General features: G+C 42.9%; 1 protein-coding gene across 2 annotated transcripts; it reads left to right on the forward strand.

Moving 5' to 3' along the window:
- The first annotated feature begins 733 nt into the window (after positions 1-733).
- LOC142860907 (T-cell-specific guanine nucleotide triphosphate-binding protein 2-like) lies at positions 734-13,484 on the forward strand. Of its 2 annotated transcripts, XM_075992817.1 has the most exons (3): positions 734-1,091; positions 9,866-10,008; positions 11,552-13,484. In XM_075992817.1, the coding sequence occupies exon 3, from the start codon at positions 11,580-11,582 to the stop codon at positions 12,822-12,824; it is 1,245 nt and encodes a 414-aa protein (XP_075848932.1). In that variant the 5' UTR covers positions 734-1,091; positions 9,866-10,008; positions 11,552-11,579; the 3' UTR covers positions 12,825-13,484. The 2 variants fall into 2 exon arrangements, with proteins under 2 accessions (XP_075848932.1, XP_075848933.1); XM_075992818.1 differs by lacking the exon at positions 9,866-10,008 and having other exon boundaries at positions 821-1,091.
- The last annotated feature ends 4,069 nt before the right edge of the window (positions 13,485-17,553 follow it).

Genomic DNA, 17,553 nt, shown 5'->3' on the forward strand with positions numbered 1-17,553 from the left:
CTTGAATGTGTCCTGTCAGGTTACTCTTTCTTGACCAGTTAGGTTAAAACAAAAAAGAAGAAGAAGAAGAAGAAGAAGAAGAAGAAGAAGAAGAAGAAGAAGAAGAAGAAGAAGAAGAAGAAGAAGAAGAAGAAGAAGAAGAAGAAAAATAGGCTATTTGTTCGACATTTCAATTCCTCAGCTATTCCTACAAAGTCACAGATTAAACAGGCTAACTGCTAAGGTTTTGTGTGAGATGCTTGCTTGCATGGATGGTTGAAGCATCTGCAGGGTGTCTGTTACAAGATCAAGCTTTGCCCACACCCAGACATGATATGATTTAATTTACTCCCCAAAATTATACCTCTGTGGGTTTTTTTTTCCTTTGTAATCCTTTGGCATACAGCAGCCAGGGCCTTACCTAGAGAACTCTCTCTGGTTTCTTCGGGTTGGTGTCTTTTTAATTAAAAGTCTTGAATTTATTATAACCAAAATTTAAGTCTGACTGGTAAATCTGTAACTGACTCAGGACCCACATGAGAAGCATCGCTTGCCCAGGGCTAGGTGCCCACACCTGAGTCAGCAGTCTCCAGTGGTGAAGCAAGAGGGTCAGACCCGGATCTCTACCAGGAACTGTGCTATCATGGCCATGCCACAGACTTAGTAAGTCCAACTTCAATCAGTTTGACCCATCTGCTACCTCCTCTAAAGGACCTCCCAGTTGTTTCAAGCAAAACAGCTATTTCTAGGAATAGAAACTGAAACCAACTCTGACTGCAGCCCCTCCCCTGTAAGGTGGTTTATATAAGAAGAGCTCATATCTACCCAGAATATGTAGATAGCAAGGGCTATGCATGGACCAGCAGCCATAAAGGAACAAGGAAGGTCAAGATCAGGCTTTCAATTCCAAGTGGTCTTTCTCTCTTCAGGAAGTTCTTCCTAGGACTCAGAACTCCAAACTTCACCTCTTTTCTTCCTGAACATCCTGAGTCTGAATTCCATTTCTAGAGCATTCAAAGACAACTGCCCTTGCTGCAGTGCACAGACTTCTCCTAAGAGGAGAGCTTTCCCAGAGGCACCACTGCCCTCAGATCAAGGTCACCACTGCTGAGGTGAGTGAAGGGTTCTAACTTCAGCTTGGCCAATAGCCCTACATGTGTGATAACATGAAGAGGGGAGCACTGACTCCGGGGCAGGGGGGCTTGGGGATTTCACTCAGGGAGCAGGCACAGTAGCATCCTTCTGTGCCACAAGCATCCCAAAGCAGAGAAGCAGCAGCCCTTCCTTCTCCCTGCTTGTGTGGACCTAGCTGGTCTTCTGAAGTAGTCAAGCTTGGAGGAAGACAATAGGCTGGGATACCCAGATGCTCTTGGAGTCATTGCTGTACCCCATGGAGATAAAATCCCAGATGAGAAACAGCCATCCACAGTGTCTGGCAGAGCTGTTGACCCCCTGGCTTTCAGGAATCTGCTGCTGTCAGTCAGTTGTTATTCTGATGGTCCCACCTTTACACTTCCTGTTGGTTCTCTCTGGTAGTTTGCAGACCACTTGGGTTTAACTGTGATATGACTTCGGGAGTTTCTTTTTCCGCCCTTTGTATCTGGAGATCTATATGCCTTTGTATCTGTCTGGATGTGCATTCCTCTCCCTAAATTTGAAGACATTCTTGCTAGGATTGGTTGAGAATATTTTCTATGCTGCTGGAATGGAGTTCTGCTCCTTCTCTGCCGATGTGTTTCATGGTGTTCCAACAAAGACACATGTTCTGCTCATGGGCTTTTCAATTTTTATGGTCTTCCTTGACCAAGTCTTCCCATTCGTCTACATAGTCTTCAGTTCCTGATATTTTCTCCTCCATATGATCCACTCTGATGGTGAGTCTTTGTTCTGAGCATTTGCTTTAATGCATTTTTCATCTCCAGCTTCATTTAAGATTTTGCTCAGTATTTCTCATTATTGAATTTCATTTTCATTCCCTGTGTTGACCTGTCCTTCATTCAAATGATTGCTTGAATCTTCTTTCTTTGATCACATTTACATCATCCTTGTGAATTCTTCATCTGAAACTTTAAGTCATTCTCATGAAGACCATTACTCTGGAGTTTGTATTTTTTAGAGGAGACGAGCTGTCTTGTGTTTTCATATAACCAAGTTTTTGTGTTCGTATATGCTTAGATCACTGGTTGGATTTTCTTTTGTATATATTTACTACGTTGTCTTACTTATTTCATAATGGGAAGCAGTTGGGTGGGCTTTGAAGGCTCTGATACATGGGGTAGTCAACAGGAGTCAGGTGAACTTGGATGTCTAAGACTCAAATGTGGGAATGCTGACCTCATGGGTGAGTAGGTGGATAGACAGCTGGCAAGTCTGACAGGCCAGGCAGTGGGTGGGCAGGGGGCCTGGCAGGCACTGAATTTGTGGGATCTGAAGTCTCTGAGGGACAGAGGAACTCCTCATGGGGTAGGTAGTGGGTACGCAGGAAGGTTGACAGCCACCAGTATTAATATATAAGTGTTAATCTCATGAAGCAGGCAGCTGGTCAAGTGGTTTCTGATCAATGTTTTGGAGACAATGGCCTACATTGCCAGCCCTGGCTGGCTTAGGGATAGCACAGTAATGTCCTTAGATAGTTGTGGTGAATTACATTCTTTGGAGGATGTTCTCCTCAATGCCCTTGCCTCTAACAGTAGTCTTTCTTTACTTTTTAATTTTAAATTTTATTTAATTTAAATGTTTACCACGAAGCAAGGGTCCTTTTGTTTATTACAATATAAGAGCATCATTCTCCCTCTCCTCCCTGCAGTCCCTTCCATACCTCCTATTCCCGTTCAGATGTATGCTCTCTAACTCTTTTTTTTTATTGAGAAAAGGAAAAAAAAACAAGTTTCCGCCTCCTCCCAGCCTCCCATTTCTCTCTTCCTCCTCCCACCCTTCTCCCCCTCCCCCAACTTCTCTCCCCCTCCCTCTCCAGTCCAAAGAGCAGTCAGGGTTCCCTGCCCTGTGGTAAGTCCTAGGTCCTCCCCCCTCCGTCCATATCTAGGAAGGTGAACATCCAAACTGGCTAGGCTCCCACAAAGCCAGCACATTACGTAGGATCAAAACCCCGTGCCATTGTCCTTGGCGTCTCATCAGCCCTCATTGTTCGCCATGTTCAGAGAGTCCGGTTTTATCCCATGCTTTTTCAGTCCCAGTCCAGCTGGCCTTGGTGAGCTCCCAATAGATCAGCTCCACTGTCTCAGTGGGTGGGTGCACCCCTCGTGGTTCCGACTTCTTTGCTCATGTTCTCCCTCCTTCTGCTCCTCATTGGGAACTTGGGAGCTCAGTCCAGTGCTCCAGTGTGGGTCTCTGTCTCTATCTCCATCCATCACCAGATGAAGGTTCTATGGTGATATGCAAGATATTCGTCAGTATTGCTATAGGATAGGGTCATTTCAGGTTCCCTATCCTCAGCTGCCCAAGGAACTAACTGGGGACATCGCCTTGGGCTCCTGGGAGCCACTCTAGGTTCAAGTCTCTTGCCAACCCTAAGGTGGCTCCCTTAACTAAGAATTGTGCTTCCGTGCTCCCCTATCCAACCTTCCTTTATCCCAATCATCCTTTTCCCCCAAATTCCCCCCATCCTCCCCTTCTCCCTTTTCTCTCCCCATCTCCCCTTACTCCCATCCCACCCCACCCCCAAGATCCCAATTTTCTCCCCGGCAATTTTGTCTACTTCCCACAGCCAAGAGGATAACTATATGTTTTTCCTTGGGTTCACCTTCTTACTTAGCTTCTTTAGGTTCACCAATTGTAGACTCCGTGACCCTTATTTATGGCTAGAAACCAATTATGAGTAAGTACATCCCATGTTCATCTTTTTGGGTCTAGGTTACCTCACTCAGTATAGTGTTTTCTATTTCCATCCATTTGCATGCAAAATTCGAGAAGTCATTGTTTTTTACCGCAGCGTAGTACTCTAATGTGTAGATATTCCACACTTTCTTCATCCATTCTTCCATTGAAGGGCATCTAGGTTGTTTCCAGGTTCTGGCTATTGCAAATAATACTGCTATGAACATAGTTGAACAAATGCTCTTGTCATATGATAGGGCATCTCTTGGGTATATTCCCAAGAGTGGTATTGCTGGGTCCAGGGGTAGGTTGATCCCGAATTTCCTGAGAAACCGAAACACTGATTTCCAAAGTGGTTGCACAAGATTGCATTCCCACCAGCAATGGATGAGTGTACCCCTTCCTCCACAGTCTCTCGAGCAAAGGCTATCATTGGAGTTTTTTATTTTAGCTATTCTGACAGGTGTAAGATGATATCTCAAAGTTGTTTTGATTTGCATTTCCCTGATCGCTAAGGAGGTTGAGCATGACCTTAAGTGTCTTTTGGCCATTTGAACTTCTTCTGTTGAGAATTCTCTGTTCAGCTCAGTGCCCCATTTTTTAATTGGGTTAATTAGCACTTTAAATTCTAGTTTCCTGAGTTCTCTATATATTTTGGAGATCAGACCTTTGTCTGTTGCGGGGTTGGTGAAGATCTTCTCCCAGTCAGTAGTTTGCCTTTTTGTCTTAGTGACAGTGTCCTTTGCTTTACAGAAGCTTCTCAGTCTCAGGAGGTCCCATTTATTCAATGTTGCCCTTAATGTCTGTGCTGCTGGGGTTATACATAGGAAGCGATCTCCTGTGCCCATCGGTTGTAGGGTATTTCCCACTTACTCTTCTATCAGGTGCAATGTGTTCTGACTGATATTGAGGTCTTTAATCCATTTGGACTTGAGTTTTGTGCATGGTGAGAGATATGGGTCTATTTTCATTCTTCTACAGGTTGACATCCAGTTATGCCAGCACCATTTGTTGAAGATGCTTTCTTTCTTCCATTGTATACTTTTAGCTCCTTTATCGAAAATGAGGTGATCATAGGTTTGTGGGTTAAAATTCGGGTCTTCTATATGATTCCATTGGTCGACTTCTCTGTTTTTATGCCAGTACCACACTGTTTTCATCACTGTAGCTCTGTAATAGAGTTTGAAGTCAGGGATGGTAATGCCTCCAGAAGATCCTTTATTGTATAAGATTGTTTTGGCTATCCTGGGTTTTTTGTTTTTCCATATAAAGTTGATTATTGTCCTCTCAAGATCTGTGAAGAATTTTGATGGGACCTTGATGAGGATTGCATTGAATCTATAAATTGCCTTTGGTAGACTTGCCATTTTTACTATGCTGATCCTCCCAATCCAAGAGCAAGGGAAGTCCTTCCATTTTCTGGTATCCTCCTCAATTTCTTTCTTCAATGCCTTAAAGTTCTTGTTGAATAGATCTTTCACTTCCTTGGTTAGAGTTACCCCAAGATATTTAATGCTGTTTGTGGCTATCGTGAAAGGTGAAGCTTCTCTGATTTCCCTCTCTGCTTCCATATCCTTTGTGTATAAGAAGGTGACTGATTTTTTTGGAGTTGATCTTGTATCCTGCCACATTACTAAAGGTGTTTATCAGCTGTAAAAGTTCTTTGGTGGAGTTTTGGGGGTCGCTTATGTACACTATCATATCATCTGCAAATAACGAAAGCTTAACTTCTTCCTTTCCAATTCGAATCCCCTTGATCTCCTTATGTTGTCTTATTGCTAATGCTAGAACTTCAAGCACTATATTGAAGAGGTATGGCGAGAGTAGACAGCCTTGTCGTGTTCTTGAGTTTAGTGAGATGGGTTTGAGTTTATCTCCGTTTAATTTAATGTTAGCTGTCGGCTTGCTGTAAATAGCTTTTATTATATTTAGGTATGACCCTTGTATCCCTAATCTCTCCAATACTTTTATCATAAAGGGGTGTTGAATTTTGTCGAATGCTTTTTCAGCATCTAATGAAATGATTATATGGTTTTTTTCTTTCAGTTTATTTATATGCTGGATTACATTGATAGATTTTCTTATTTTGAACCAGCCCTGCATCTCTGGGATGAAGCCTACTTGATCATAATGGATAATTTTTCAAATGTGTTCTTGGATTCGGTTTGCCAGTATTTTGTTGAGGATTTTTGCGTCGATGTTCATGAGTGAGATTGGCCTATAATTCTCTTTCTTGGTTGAGTCTTCGTGCGGTTTTGGTATCAGAGTAACTGTAGCTTCATAAAAGGAATTTGGCAATGCCTCTTCTGTTTCTATATTGTGAAATACATTAAGGAGTATAGGTATTAGGTCTTCTTGGAAGTTCTGGTAGAATTCCGCATTGAAACCATCTGGTTCTGGGCTTATTTTGGTAGGGAGGTTTTTGATAACCACTTGTAATTCTTCGCGACTATCAGGTCTATTTAGATTGTTCACCTGGTCCTGGTTTAACTTTGGTATATTGTATTTATCTAAAAAAGTGTCCATTTCCTTTACATTTTTCAGTTTTGTGGCATACAGGCTTTTGTAGTAAGATCTAATGATTCTCTGAATTTCCTCTGTGTCTGTGGTTATGTTCCCCTTTTCATTTCTGACCTTATTAATTTGCAGATTCTCTCTCTCTGCCATTTCATTTGTTTGGATAGGGGTTTGTCAATCTTGTTGATTTTCTCCAGGAACCAGCTTTTTGTTTCATTGATTCTTTGTATTGTTTTCTGTGTTTCTATTTTGTTGATTTCAGCCCTCAGTTTGATTATTTCCAGTCTTCTACTCCTCCTAGGTGAGTCTGCTTCTTTTTTTTCTAGAGCTTTCAGGTGGGCTGTTAAGTCTCCAATGTGAGCTTTCTCTGTTTTCTTTAAGTGGGAACTTAGTGCTATGAACTTTCCTCTTAGGACTGATTTCATAGTGTCCCATAAGTTTGAGTATGTTGTTTCTTTATTTTCATTGTATTCCAGGAAGACTTTAATTTCTTTCTTTATTTCTTCCTTAATCCAGGTATGGTTCAGTAGTTGACTGTTCAGTTTCCATGAATTTGTAGGCTTTCTGGGGGTAGCATTGTTGTTGAATTCTAACTTTAATCCATGGTGATCTGATAAGACACAGGTGGTTACTAATATTTTTTTGTAATTGTGGATGTTTGCTTTGTTACCGACTATGTGGTCGATTTTTGAGAAAGTTCCATGAGCTGCAGAGAAGAAGGTATATTCTTTCCTATTTGGGTGGAATGTTCTATAGATGTCTGTTAAGTCCATTTGCTTCATTACCTCCATTAATTCTCTTATTTCTCTGTTAGGTTTCTGTCTGATTGACCTGTCCATTGGTGAGAGAGGAGTGTTGAAGTCTCCTACTATTAGTGTGTGCGGTTTGATGGCTGCCTTGAGTTTTAGCAATGTTTCTCTTATGTACGTGGGTGCTTTTATTTTAGGGGCATAGATGTTCAGGATTGAGACTACATCCTGATGAACTGTTCCTGTTATGAATATAAAATGCCCCTCTCCATCTCTTCTGATTGATTTTAGTTTGAAGTCAACTTTGTTAGAGATTAGTATGGCCACACCTGCTTGTTTCTTAGGTCCATTTGATTGATAAGCTTTTTCCCAGCCCTTTACTCTTAGTAGGTGCCTGTCTTTGTGGTTTAGGTGTGTTTCTTGTAAACAGCAGAATGTTGGATCCTGTTTTCTTATCCAATCTCTTAGCCTGTGCCTTTTTATAGGTAAGTTGAGTCCATTGACCTTAAGTGATATTAATGACCAGTGGTTGTTAACTCCGGTCACTTTTTTAGTTGTAGAGTTTGTGTGTTTCCCTTCTTTGAGTTGTGTTGGTGAAGGGTCTCTAGATGTCTGAGTTATTGAGGTCATTGTTGGACTCCTTGGTTAGTGATTTTCCTTCTATTACTTTCTGTAAGGCTGGATTTGTGGCTGCGTATTGTTTAAATTTGTTTTTATCCTGGAAAATTTTGTTTTCTCCATTTATAGTGAACGAAAGCTTGGCTGGGTATAGTAGTCTGGGCTTGTAGCCATGGTCTCTCAGTTTCTGCAGTACATCTATCCAGGACCTTCTGGCTTTCATGGTTTCCATGGAGAAGTCAGATGTAAGTCTGATAAGTTTACCTTTATAAGTGATTTGGCCTTTTTCCTTTGCAGTTCTTAAAATTCTTTCCTTACTCTGTATGCTTGTGTTTTGATTATTATATGGCGAGGGGATGTTTTTTTTTTTTTGATCCAGCCTATTCGGTGTTCTGTATGCTTCTTGAACCTTCATAGGTATATCTTTCTTTAGGTTGGGAAAGTTTTCTTCTATAATTTTATTAAATATATTTTCTGGACCATTGAGCTGCACTTCTTCTCCTTCTTTTACTCCTATTATTCTTAGGTTTGGTCTTTTTATTGTGTCCTAGATTTCCTGAATGTTTTGTGATGAGAGTTTGTTGAACTTGCTGTTTTCTTTGATCAGTGTGTTTATTTTCTCTATGGTATCTCCAGAATCTGAGATTCTTTCTTCTAACTCTTGTATTCTGTTGGTTATGCTTGTTTCTGTAGACTCTGTTTGTTTACTTAAATTTTCCATGTCCAGCCGGCCCTCTGTTTGTGTTTTCTTTTTTGCCTCCATTTCAGTTTTCAAGTCTTGAACTGTTTCCATTATCTGTTTGATTGTTTTTCCTTGGTTTTCTAGGGTATCATTCACTGATTTATTCAATTCTTCAAACTTTCTGTTATATTTCTCATCCATTTCTATAAGGGCGTTCTTTACATCTGTTTAAGGGCATCAATCACTTTCATGAAGTCAATCTTTTCTACTTCTTCTTGATTAAGGTGTTCATGTCCTCCTGTTGTGAGGTCGCTTGTTTCTGGTGGCTTCATGTTGCTTTTCAGATTGTTGGGTGAATTCTTGCGTTGGCGTCTGCCCATCTCTTCTTCCAAATGCTCCTTTATGGATCTTCTTTTACCGGATCAGGTCTCCTTGCCTACTGATATACCTTCCCAGTGATGGCTCTCCTGGTGCCGAGATCAGATCTCTGTGCCCAATGATGGCTCTCCCCAATGCTGGCTCTCCTGGCACCCAGAACAGGTCTCCATGCTTGTTGGGTAGCTCGTAAACAAAGTGCCTACCTTGCTTGGTGAAGGCAGGCTATAGAAACAAAGGAACTCCCGCCCGCTTGGTTGCCCTGAGGATTCGGACCCAGTGCCCAGACAGGCTGGGCTGGGTGATGTTATGTGCCAAAAGAGGGCAGGGGGGCCGAAGTGGGGAGGGTTCTGGATGCAAGCTGGATGGGATAGGAAGAAAGAGGCAGTATGCAGGGAGTAGAGGCCCTGCAGAGAGCCCAAGAAGGATAGGGGGTTGAGGAACTTCTGAGTTCCCTGTCCCGGGCTGGCGCCGTGGGGTCAGAAACTCACCCCAATGTTGGCTCTCCTGGCGCCGAGAGATCAGGTCTCCGTGCTGGTTGGGTAGCTTGTAAACAAAGCGCCTACCGAGGATTCGGACCCAGTGCCTCTCTAACTCTTTATTATTGTGACAGTCTACTAACAAATAAATACATAAACTCAACCTGTTGCTTTTAGTACAGCTTGTATAGATAGATATACAGGTAGATGATCAATATATGATAGATAGATAGATAGATAGATAGATAGATAGATAGATAGATAGATAGATAGATAGATAGATAGATAGATAGATAGTGTCAGATAGACAGACAGATAGGAATTAGGGCTGAACATTTGGAACTGAATGATGAACTAGGGAGCTCCTCTCTGGGGGAGACTACTTCTGCCTCTCTGCAGCTTTTTACCACTTGTGACTCTTCATCTAAGCTTGACAACCCACGCAATTTCCCACATTTACTTTGGCATGACAACTGTTTGTGTCAGTGTTCAGTTCTTGTGTAAAAGGACATAGTGTTGAGGGTTCATGGGTATCTTGGTCATATCCAGAAGACTCAGTCTTACATAGGAGTCTGTGGTCTTCTGACTCTTGTGTCTTCTGCACCCTTTCCTCAGTGTTTTCTCTCTCTTAGGTTAAGGTTCATGCCATCAACCGAGACTGGGCACTGCAAAGTCAGCTGTTTTCTGCTTTGTGACCAGCTGTGGCTTTCTGAAGTGATCTCTTACTGCTGTAAAAAGAAGCATCCTTGGTGGCAAGAGAGAGCTCCGTGTACCTGTGGGTATAAAGAAAAGGGTTTGGGAAGCAGATAAGAATATTCTGGGATAGGAAAGTGGCCACAGTGGATTCTCCTCTGAGATCTGTGACCTCATTAGCAGCACACGGTGGTTGGTTAGGTTTTCAGTTACCAAGCATGATTTTCCTCTTGTTTCAGCCAGCGTGATGCACAATTAGGCAGGTGTGGGTCACCACCAACACACAAATGCCACCCCTGCACCTTTAGTTACCTCAGTGTGATGATCATCACTGTGACTCACAGGAGTCCCAGCTGGGCAGGATTTAGGGAACATTCTCCTCCTTTGGAAACTCTCACAGCTCCTTCTGATGTTAGGGAAGCTGGGCCTCGGGGAGGAGACTTTGGATCAGATGCAGCTTGATTTCTATGCGTCCTTTATCTGAAGTGTGCTGTGTCTTCAGCACAGCGCCCTTCAACTTCTAAGGCTCAAGCAAGGGCAACAGCAGGAGCCTGTGTTGTTTGATGAGTGTCGTGGACTCCCCTGATCCACAACTCAAGAGAAGTTTCTCATGTCTGACAATGATGTTTCTTTTACTCTATGACTCAGAGAGAAGGCATTATCAGCCAATGGCATAACATCATTTAAAGTATATAAATATACAAATACCTACATACACACACAGACAGCATGTGTATATGTATAATTAAGTAAAAATGACATCAGAGGATTCAAAAAGTCATCGTTTTCTATAGTTCTCACTCTTTCCCCAAGTTAATCCTGGTGTTCTGGAGTCTCAGAGCCAGCATGGTTTTGAGACATGTTATGACTTTACAAATCTAGTCGGCATTATGCAGAATGCTTGTCAGAGCTCTCCAGGATGTCCCTCTCAGAGCCTGGTGTGGAAGCTCTGATTCTCAGTTGTCTTGATTTCTGACATAGTCACCCAAGAGAACATAAGACAGAGATGTACCCAACTGAACATCTGAACTCAGGGAGCAGGGTCCTTCACTTAGGTGTCTCCCAACCATGGACGTCATGTCCTGCCTCTGCTGAGGGAAAAAAGGGAAGTCATAGTTAGTTGGACATCTCTATTCAATACAGCTTTTTCTGTCCCTTTTCTGGTGTTATGTCATAAAATAACTATCGAAAGAGACCAGAAGCCTTGAGGTCCCACAGGCAATTCAATAAAGGGTTCACGTGAGGTTGAGGACCCAGCCAGAAGAAATGTTACTTCTTTCATGTCCTTTCAGGATTGATATCATGTATGGGCATCATTTTAATGAAAATAAAGGCATTTAAATGGAACTTCAAATTGATAGTAAAGGCTGCAGTGGGAAACTACATAGAGTAAGTGGAGATTAAATTAGACAAAGAAGTACAAGATAATTCCTAGGAGTGTGAGCAAGAAGCTTCTTCATTTCCAGGGCAGCAATTGTAGCAGCAACCAAAGCAGCAACCAAGAGAAAAGAAGACAGGCATGCCAGGTCTGATGGGGGTTAGGGTCAGGGCCCTGCTTCACTGAACCAGCAAACACCAAGGTTTTACCCTGCTTTAATTAATGATCACCATTTCTCTCCTCTCAGCTCCATTCAGCCTCTACCCTACAGAGTTATGGCTTGGGCCTCCAGCATCAATGAATTCCTTAATAATTTTAAGAGGGAAAGTCAAATCCTCTCTGAAGAAACCATTACCTTGATTAAATCCCACATTGAGAACAGGAACCTCCAGGAAGCACTTTCTATAATCTGCAATGAACTGAGAAACATCGAGAAGGCCTCCCTGAACATTGCTGTGACAGGGGAGACAGGGTCGGGGAAGTCCTCGTTCATCAATGCCCTGAGAGGGGTGGGACATGAAGAAGAAGGTGCAGCCCGCACTGGGGCGACAGAAACCACCATGGAGAGAACTCCATACCCACACCCAAAGCTTCCCCAGGTGACACTATGGGACCTGCCTGGCATTGGGTCCACTTCCTTTACAGCAGAGAAGTACCTAAGAAAAATGAAGTTTGGTGAATATGACTTCTTCATTATCATCTCTGCTTCACGCTTCAAAGAAAATGATGCCCAACTAGCTAAAGCCATTAAAAGGATGGACATGAATTTCTACTTTGTCCGAGCCAAGATAGATAGCGACATATATAATGAGAAGACGAGCAAACCTAAGACTTTCAATGAGGAGAATGTCCGGAAGAATATTCTAGAAGACTGTTCACGTCATCTCCAAGAGGCTCTCTCCAGTGAGCCTCCAGTCTTCTTAGTCTCTAACTTTGATACGTCTAAGTATGACTTCCCAAAACTGGAAAGCAAACTCCTATTTGATCTCCCAGCCCACAAGCGCCACATCTTCATGCTGTCCTTGAGCAGTGTTACTGAGGCCACCATTAACCTCAAGAGAGATTCCCTGAAGCAGAAAGTTTACCTAGAGGCCCTGAAGGCTGGAGCATTGGCCACCATTCCACTTGTTGGCATGATCAGGGATCAGTTAGAGGATCTGGATGAAACATTCAATCTCTTCAGGTCTTACTTTGGGCTGGATGATGCCTCATTGGAAGAGATTGCGAAAGATTTTAACCTGTCTGTGGATGCATTCAAGGTACACCTTCGTTTTCCCCATTTGTTTGCAGAAGATGACGATGTGTCCTTAGGGAGAAAACTATGGAACTATATCCAAAGAATTTCCTCAGTTGTTGGTGGTCCAGGTTCTGCTGTCATATATTACAAAAAGTCTTACTATTTGCAGAATCTCTTTATTGATGCTGCAGCAAATGATGCCATTGCTCTTCTCAATAAGAAAAGTCTTTTAGAAAACAAGGTGGGACCATATGTCTCTAAGCCCCCCGATTACTGGGAATGACGGGGAAATGAGGCACAAGTTCCAATCAGTGTTTCCTTTTGACCTTGCTTTGGACACTGACACATAACCTATGCCTGACAAAAGAATCTTGTCTGTGGAGCTCAGTAGGCTCCTCCTTTTCCTCCCCTGGAGACAGAAGATCACTGTGCCAAGAGCTCAGTTGTGCTTTAATAGGAAACAGTCATCAACATTGTGCAAATGCCTGAGGAAACCTCGTTCTCTTTAAAATAGTGTGCAGAGCACACATGAAAATATTGATTTGATTCCTGATTTTATGGTCTAATGACTCCTGGATCCTTTACCCCTGTGGAAGTCTCCACACAGTTCTGCATTCTCACAGCCATTTCTGCTTTGTCACTTTTCCTTGAGGGCATCTGATGACCAACACTGTGTAGATAAATACACCTCAGTAAGAAGTGTGAGCCCCACACAAGAGTCACATGGCAGATTGAAACTGTTATTATTAGCAAAGCTCCATCCAGTAGGAGCTTTGTAAAAACAGAAGAATAAACATTTGTATAGATCCTCTTGGTCCACGCAAATAAGGATATCTATTTCTTATCCTCCACTGGCAAATCAGAGTTACCTGAAATTTACCCAATGTGATTGGCAACTGAAACTTTAATCATAAACTAGCTCTCCTTGCTGTAATTTCACTCATAAAAAATAAATAAAATAAAATTTAAAAATCTGCTGGACTGCTTTTCTCAGAAGTCGCAGAGCCACTGTTGGTACTTGTTGTCATTTCAACATGGCCAGGATATAGAGCTGTTGACAACTTGTTCGTCCCACTACCCTGTTGACCATTTGTGTCTATTATGAATTTTCTGGTAGTGTGACAGAACTTAGAACCGAGATGGCTCTCTGAGAATCCCAATGAGAGATTATCTGGATTAGTTGATTTTATTTCTTTATGTTATATATCAGTGACATAAAGAACCATCTTAATGTGATGCAGGACCCTCCTCCCAAGGATGGGATTCTGGAGTGCATAAAGTGGGTAAGGGTAGTTGAACATGAATTCGTTTTACTCCTGACTGTGTTTGCAACAGGCCCTGCTATCTCAGACCTGTACTACTAGGACCTCCCCACTGAGGGCCCTGCAGCTGACAGCCTGTCAGCTTGCATCAGAATTCTGTGTGCGTGTATGCATTTTGCCTTCCAGACAGCCCAGATTTGAGACCCACTTCTCTGCTAAAGCTTGTCCCTGGCATAAGACCCCCACTTGGGTTGTCCTAAACAGTCCCCAGGTTATTGGGTAACAATCATCAAATGTCTAGTGTTCCTACTCTGTTCTGTGGAACTGGGGAGACTGCACCCCACCAAGAACTTCACTAGTTATAGTGGGCTCCCATGGACTGGCTGCTAGCTAGTCCTGGTGAATTCGTCCAGTCTGGTTTGCTAGGGGGATTCCCCCTTTTGCCTCTTTGTGGTTGCACTGCCTAAACCTGGAGCCCATTCCTCCTCTTAAAAGATAAAACAATTGACTGGCCCCAAATTCGCCTGCAAACCCACCTATGTCCCTCTCTGGGTTACAGAGCCTGGATGACTGCTACTCTGCCTCTCAAGATTCACAGGGACACCAGGGATCTTGACTTGGACCCACTACCACCAAGATGATGGGCCCCATCCCATCCATTCTGACTGGCTCGACTTTGGGATGTCTCCTCCAAGTCTCCAGTGGTTACAACACTCAGACATCAAATTTCCTAAGCTCATTCACTACAGTACCCAGGCTTGGCCTCTACATCCACAAGATAAGCAATCTAAAAGGCCACCTAACAGCTTTTGGATCCTAATATGATTCAGAGTCTTTAAATTTTTATCAAGCTCATAGGAAACTGGAAAGAGATCCTTTATGCCTCTGCTTGTTCCTTTCTCTTCTCCAAGACCTCACTGTACGCCTCCTGCTCACCCCCATGGCCTCCTTGTTCTCAATGAGACTTCATATATGCAACATTTGCATCATGTCCAGCAAATAGTGTCTGATGTTCACTACCTCCAGTTCTTACAATATCCCCCTCCCCTCTTCCGCAGTATCACTCAGTTACGGGGAGAGGATTATGGTATAGAAATGTCATTTAGAACTGAGCACTGCACAATCTCTTAATCTCTGAATGTCAGCCAGTTGTTGGTTTATTCGGATCAACAATTACTGCAAAAGGAGGCTCTCTGATAAGAACTGAGAGGTGTACCACTCTATGAGTATAAGGATGAAAACTTAGGAACAATTTATTACTCTGTCCAGTAGGCATTAGGTTCTCTCACTAGAGCCTGTGTCCTAGCCAGCTACGGGATTTTTAGCTCAGTTAACAGTACCAGGCGTGAGTCTGGTCTTGTGGCACAGGCTTTACATGTAATCAGGGAGTTACTGGTTACTTCCATAACATCTGTGCCACTGTTGTACCAGTGGGCATATCCTGGCAGAGTATTCATTAGTATAGATTGCAGGACTCACAGCTGGGTGACACTGCTGATTACTGTTCCCTCCAGCAGTATGCATAGAACTTTGCTGTGTGGTGCCTTCAGTACTAGGAACTTACTGACAATTCTGGAAGTTAACCATGAGTGAGAGTAATAACCTGTAATGTTTAGGGGACTTTGAGATCTCAGTCACCAAGAACTCAAAACAGGTAGCCTATGTTACACACTGAGCTTTTTATTTGGTAGACTACGGTGTCTGGGAGAAGCAATGCCCCCTCCATTGCAGACTTGCTCCATTTAAACTCATTTTTGTATTTTAAGAAAGCTTCTATAGTAATAGGTTTCTTCTGTTTTCTTCAAAGATCTTTAGTGTTAGTTATCCCTCCCTATTTACCCTCCTCTTCTGAGAAACATGCATTAATACATTCTTCAATTTCTAATTCTTTTTCTCCAGGGACACTGCATTCTTTTCTTTCTGCCTCATTATTTGTAAACCCTGGTAGCTTCTACTGAACACTCTGCTCCTGGTCCATTTATCTGCCTCTGTGTCCTACTGCACTGGGTTCCCCAACTGCACTGTGGCTTCAGGATGAAAATGAGCATGACGTGAGTAAAACACCCCAGTGCCTGGTCTTAGCTCCGTATTTAATCTATTTCTGTGTTTTGGACATTTATCATGGAGGAAAGACATTGGCTGCCACGTTAGGAGAGGAAGCTCTCAGCAGCTGATGTGTTCTGGTCTTATAAGTCTGTCTTGAACATGTGATGGTTTGTGTTCTGTTTACAGCAAGTATTCCTGCATATCTCCAGCACATGTAACCAGACATGAAGAACAGATCACCAACTCAAACTGTAGCATTTCCCCAGCTCCCTGTGGTTTGAATTTGTTCTAGATCTTCATGGCTGTGCAAGTGCGGACAGTGGGAGGTTGGTGCCATGGCCTGGGCTTCCATCTGATTATCAGAAGGCACACAGTCCTCCTGTCTCCTCCCATACACAGAGCCACGTAATTAGTATATTCCTGTCTTAGAACTAACCTCAGCTCTTCCTTGGTATCTTTGTGGGAGGCAACATACAGTTCAAGAAATTGAAAGTTTGGGGTACAGTGCCTGGTTTCCATGACTCAATTATATGGTGTCATAATTTCACCATGAAGATACTCTGTGGTTTGAAAGGGGAAGAAAGGATGTTGTCTGCCTTTATGAGATCAGTGCAGAGTATTCCTAGAGCACCTGTGGGGGTCCACGGTACAGAGGGAAAAGTGAGCAGGAGTGAGCTGCAGGCCTCAGTGTCTCAGAGAAACCACACCTGCTTAATTCAGAGCTAAGACGTCTCTGAGAGGGAGACCATGGTTCTCTCTTTAGTTACAAAGCAAATGATAGGTGAGCTCACCATCCTGGATCAAAGAGAAAGCTGTGTCTGCATTCATGTGTGCACATTCTTGGCGTGTGTGTGTGTGTGTGTGTCTATGAGCTGGTATACGTGTCGACCTGTGTGGTAGGTATGTATTCCTATGTAACAGATGACACAGTACACATAGCTTCTCAGTACCCTCCATGTAACATGTGTGGATGTGAGGGCACAAATCCCACACTTTCTTGGACTAGTGACATGCTGTGTAAAGTTGCTAATGATCAAAGTTATATGAGGAAAACCTTTGCTCCTCCTCTTCTCTTTTTCTCCTTTTGTTTATTCTCTCTGCCTGGAAGCCCCATCTATCCTCCTACTGCCTCGATATTGTCCATTTGATTTTTTATTAGACCAACCAGGGGTTTTAAACAAAGTATCACAGTGTCACTGAGTTAGACAAATGCAACAGTAAAGAATGCAATACATATTTGCATCATTAAACGAACAGTCTACAGCATACATGAATGTTACATATAGTCATGTAATATTCCACAACAGAGGTGGACTCAGAGCATGGCACTCGAAATCATGCGGAGGTAAGTCCTCACACGTGGAAGTCACATCTCAGCTCCTGCGCTCTCTCCATCCTTTCCCACTCCTGTGAACACACAGCCTGGGATTCTTTTTTTTTAATTAATTTATTTATTTAAGGATTTCTGCCTCCTCCCTGTTACTGCCTCCCATTTCCCTCCCCCTCCCCCGATCAAGTCACCCTCCCTCATCTGCTCGACGAGCAATCAGGGTTCCCTGACCTATGGGAAGCCCAAGGACCGCCCACCTCCATCCAGGTCTAGTAAGATGAGCATCCAAACTGCCTAGGCTCCCCCAAAGCCAGTACATGCAGTAGGATCAAAAACCCACTGCCATTGTTCTTGAGTTCTCAGTATTCCTCATT

This window comes from Microtus pennsylvanicus, chromosome 11 (assembly GCF_037038515.1).
Source record: "Microtus pennsylvanicus isolate mMicPen1 chromosome 11, mMicPen1.hap1, whole genome shotgun sequence".
Lineage (NCBI taxonomy): Eukaryota > Metazoa > Chordata > Mammalia > Rodentia > Cricetidae > Microtus > Microtus pennsylvanicus.

What these genes read in the sequence shown, in the direction of transcription:
- LOC142860907 (XM_075992817.1), top strand. Translation starts at nt 11,580, where the DNA reads ATGGCTTGGGCCTCCAGCATCAATGAATTCCTTAATAATTTTAAGAGG.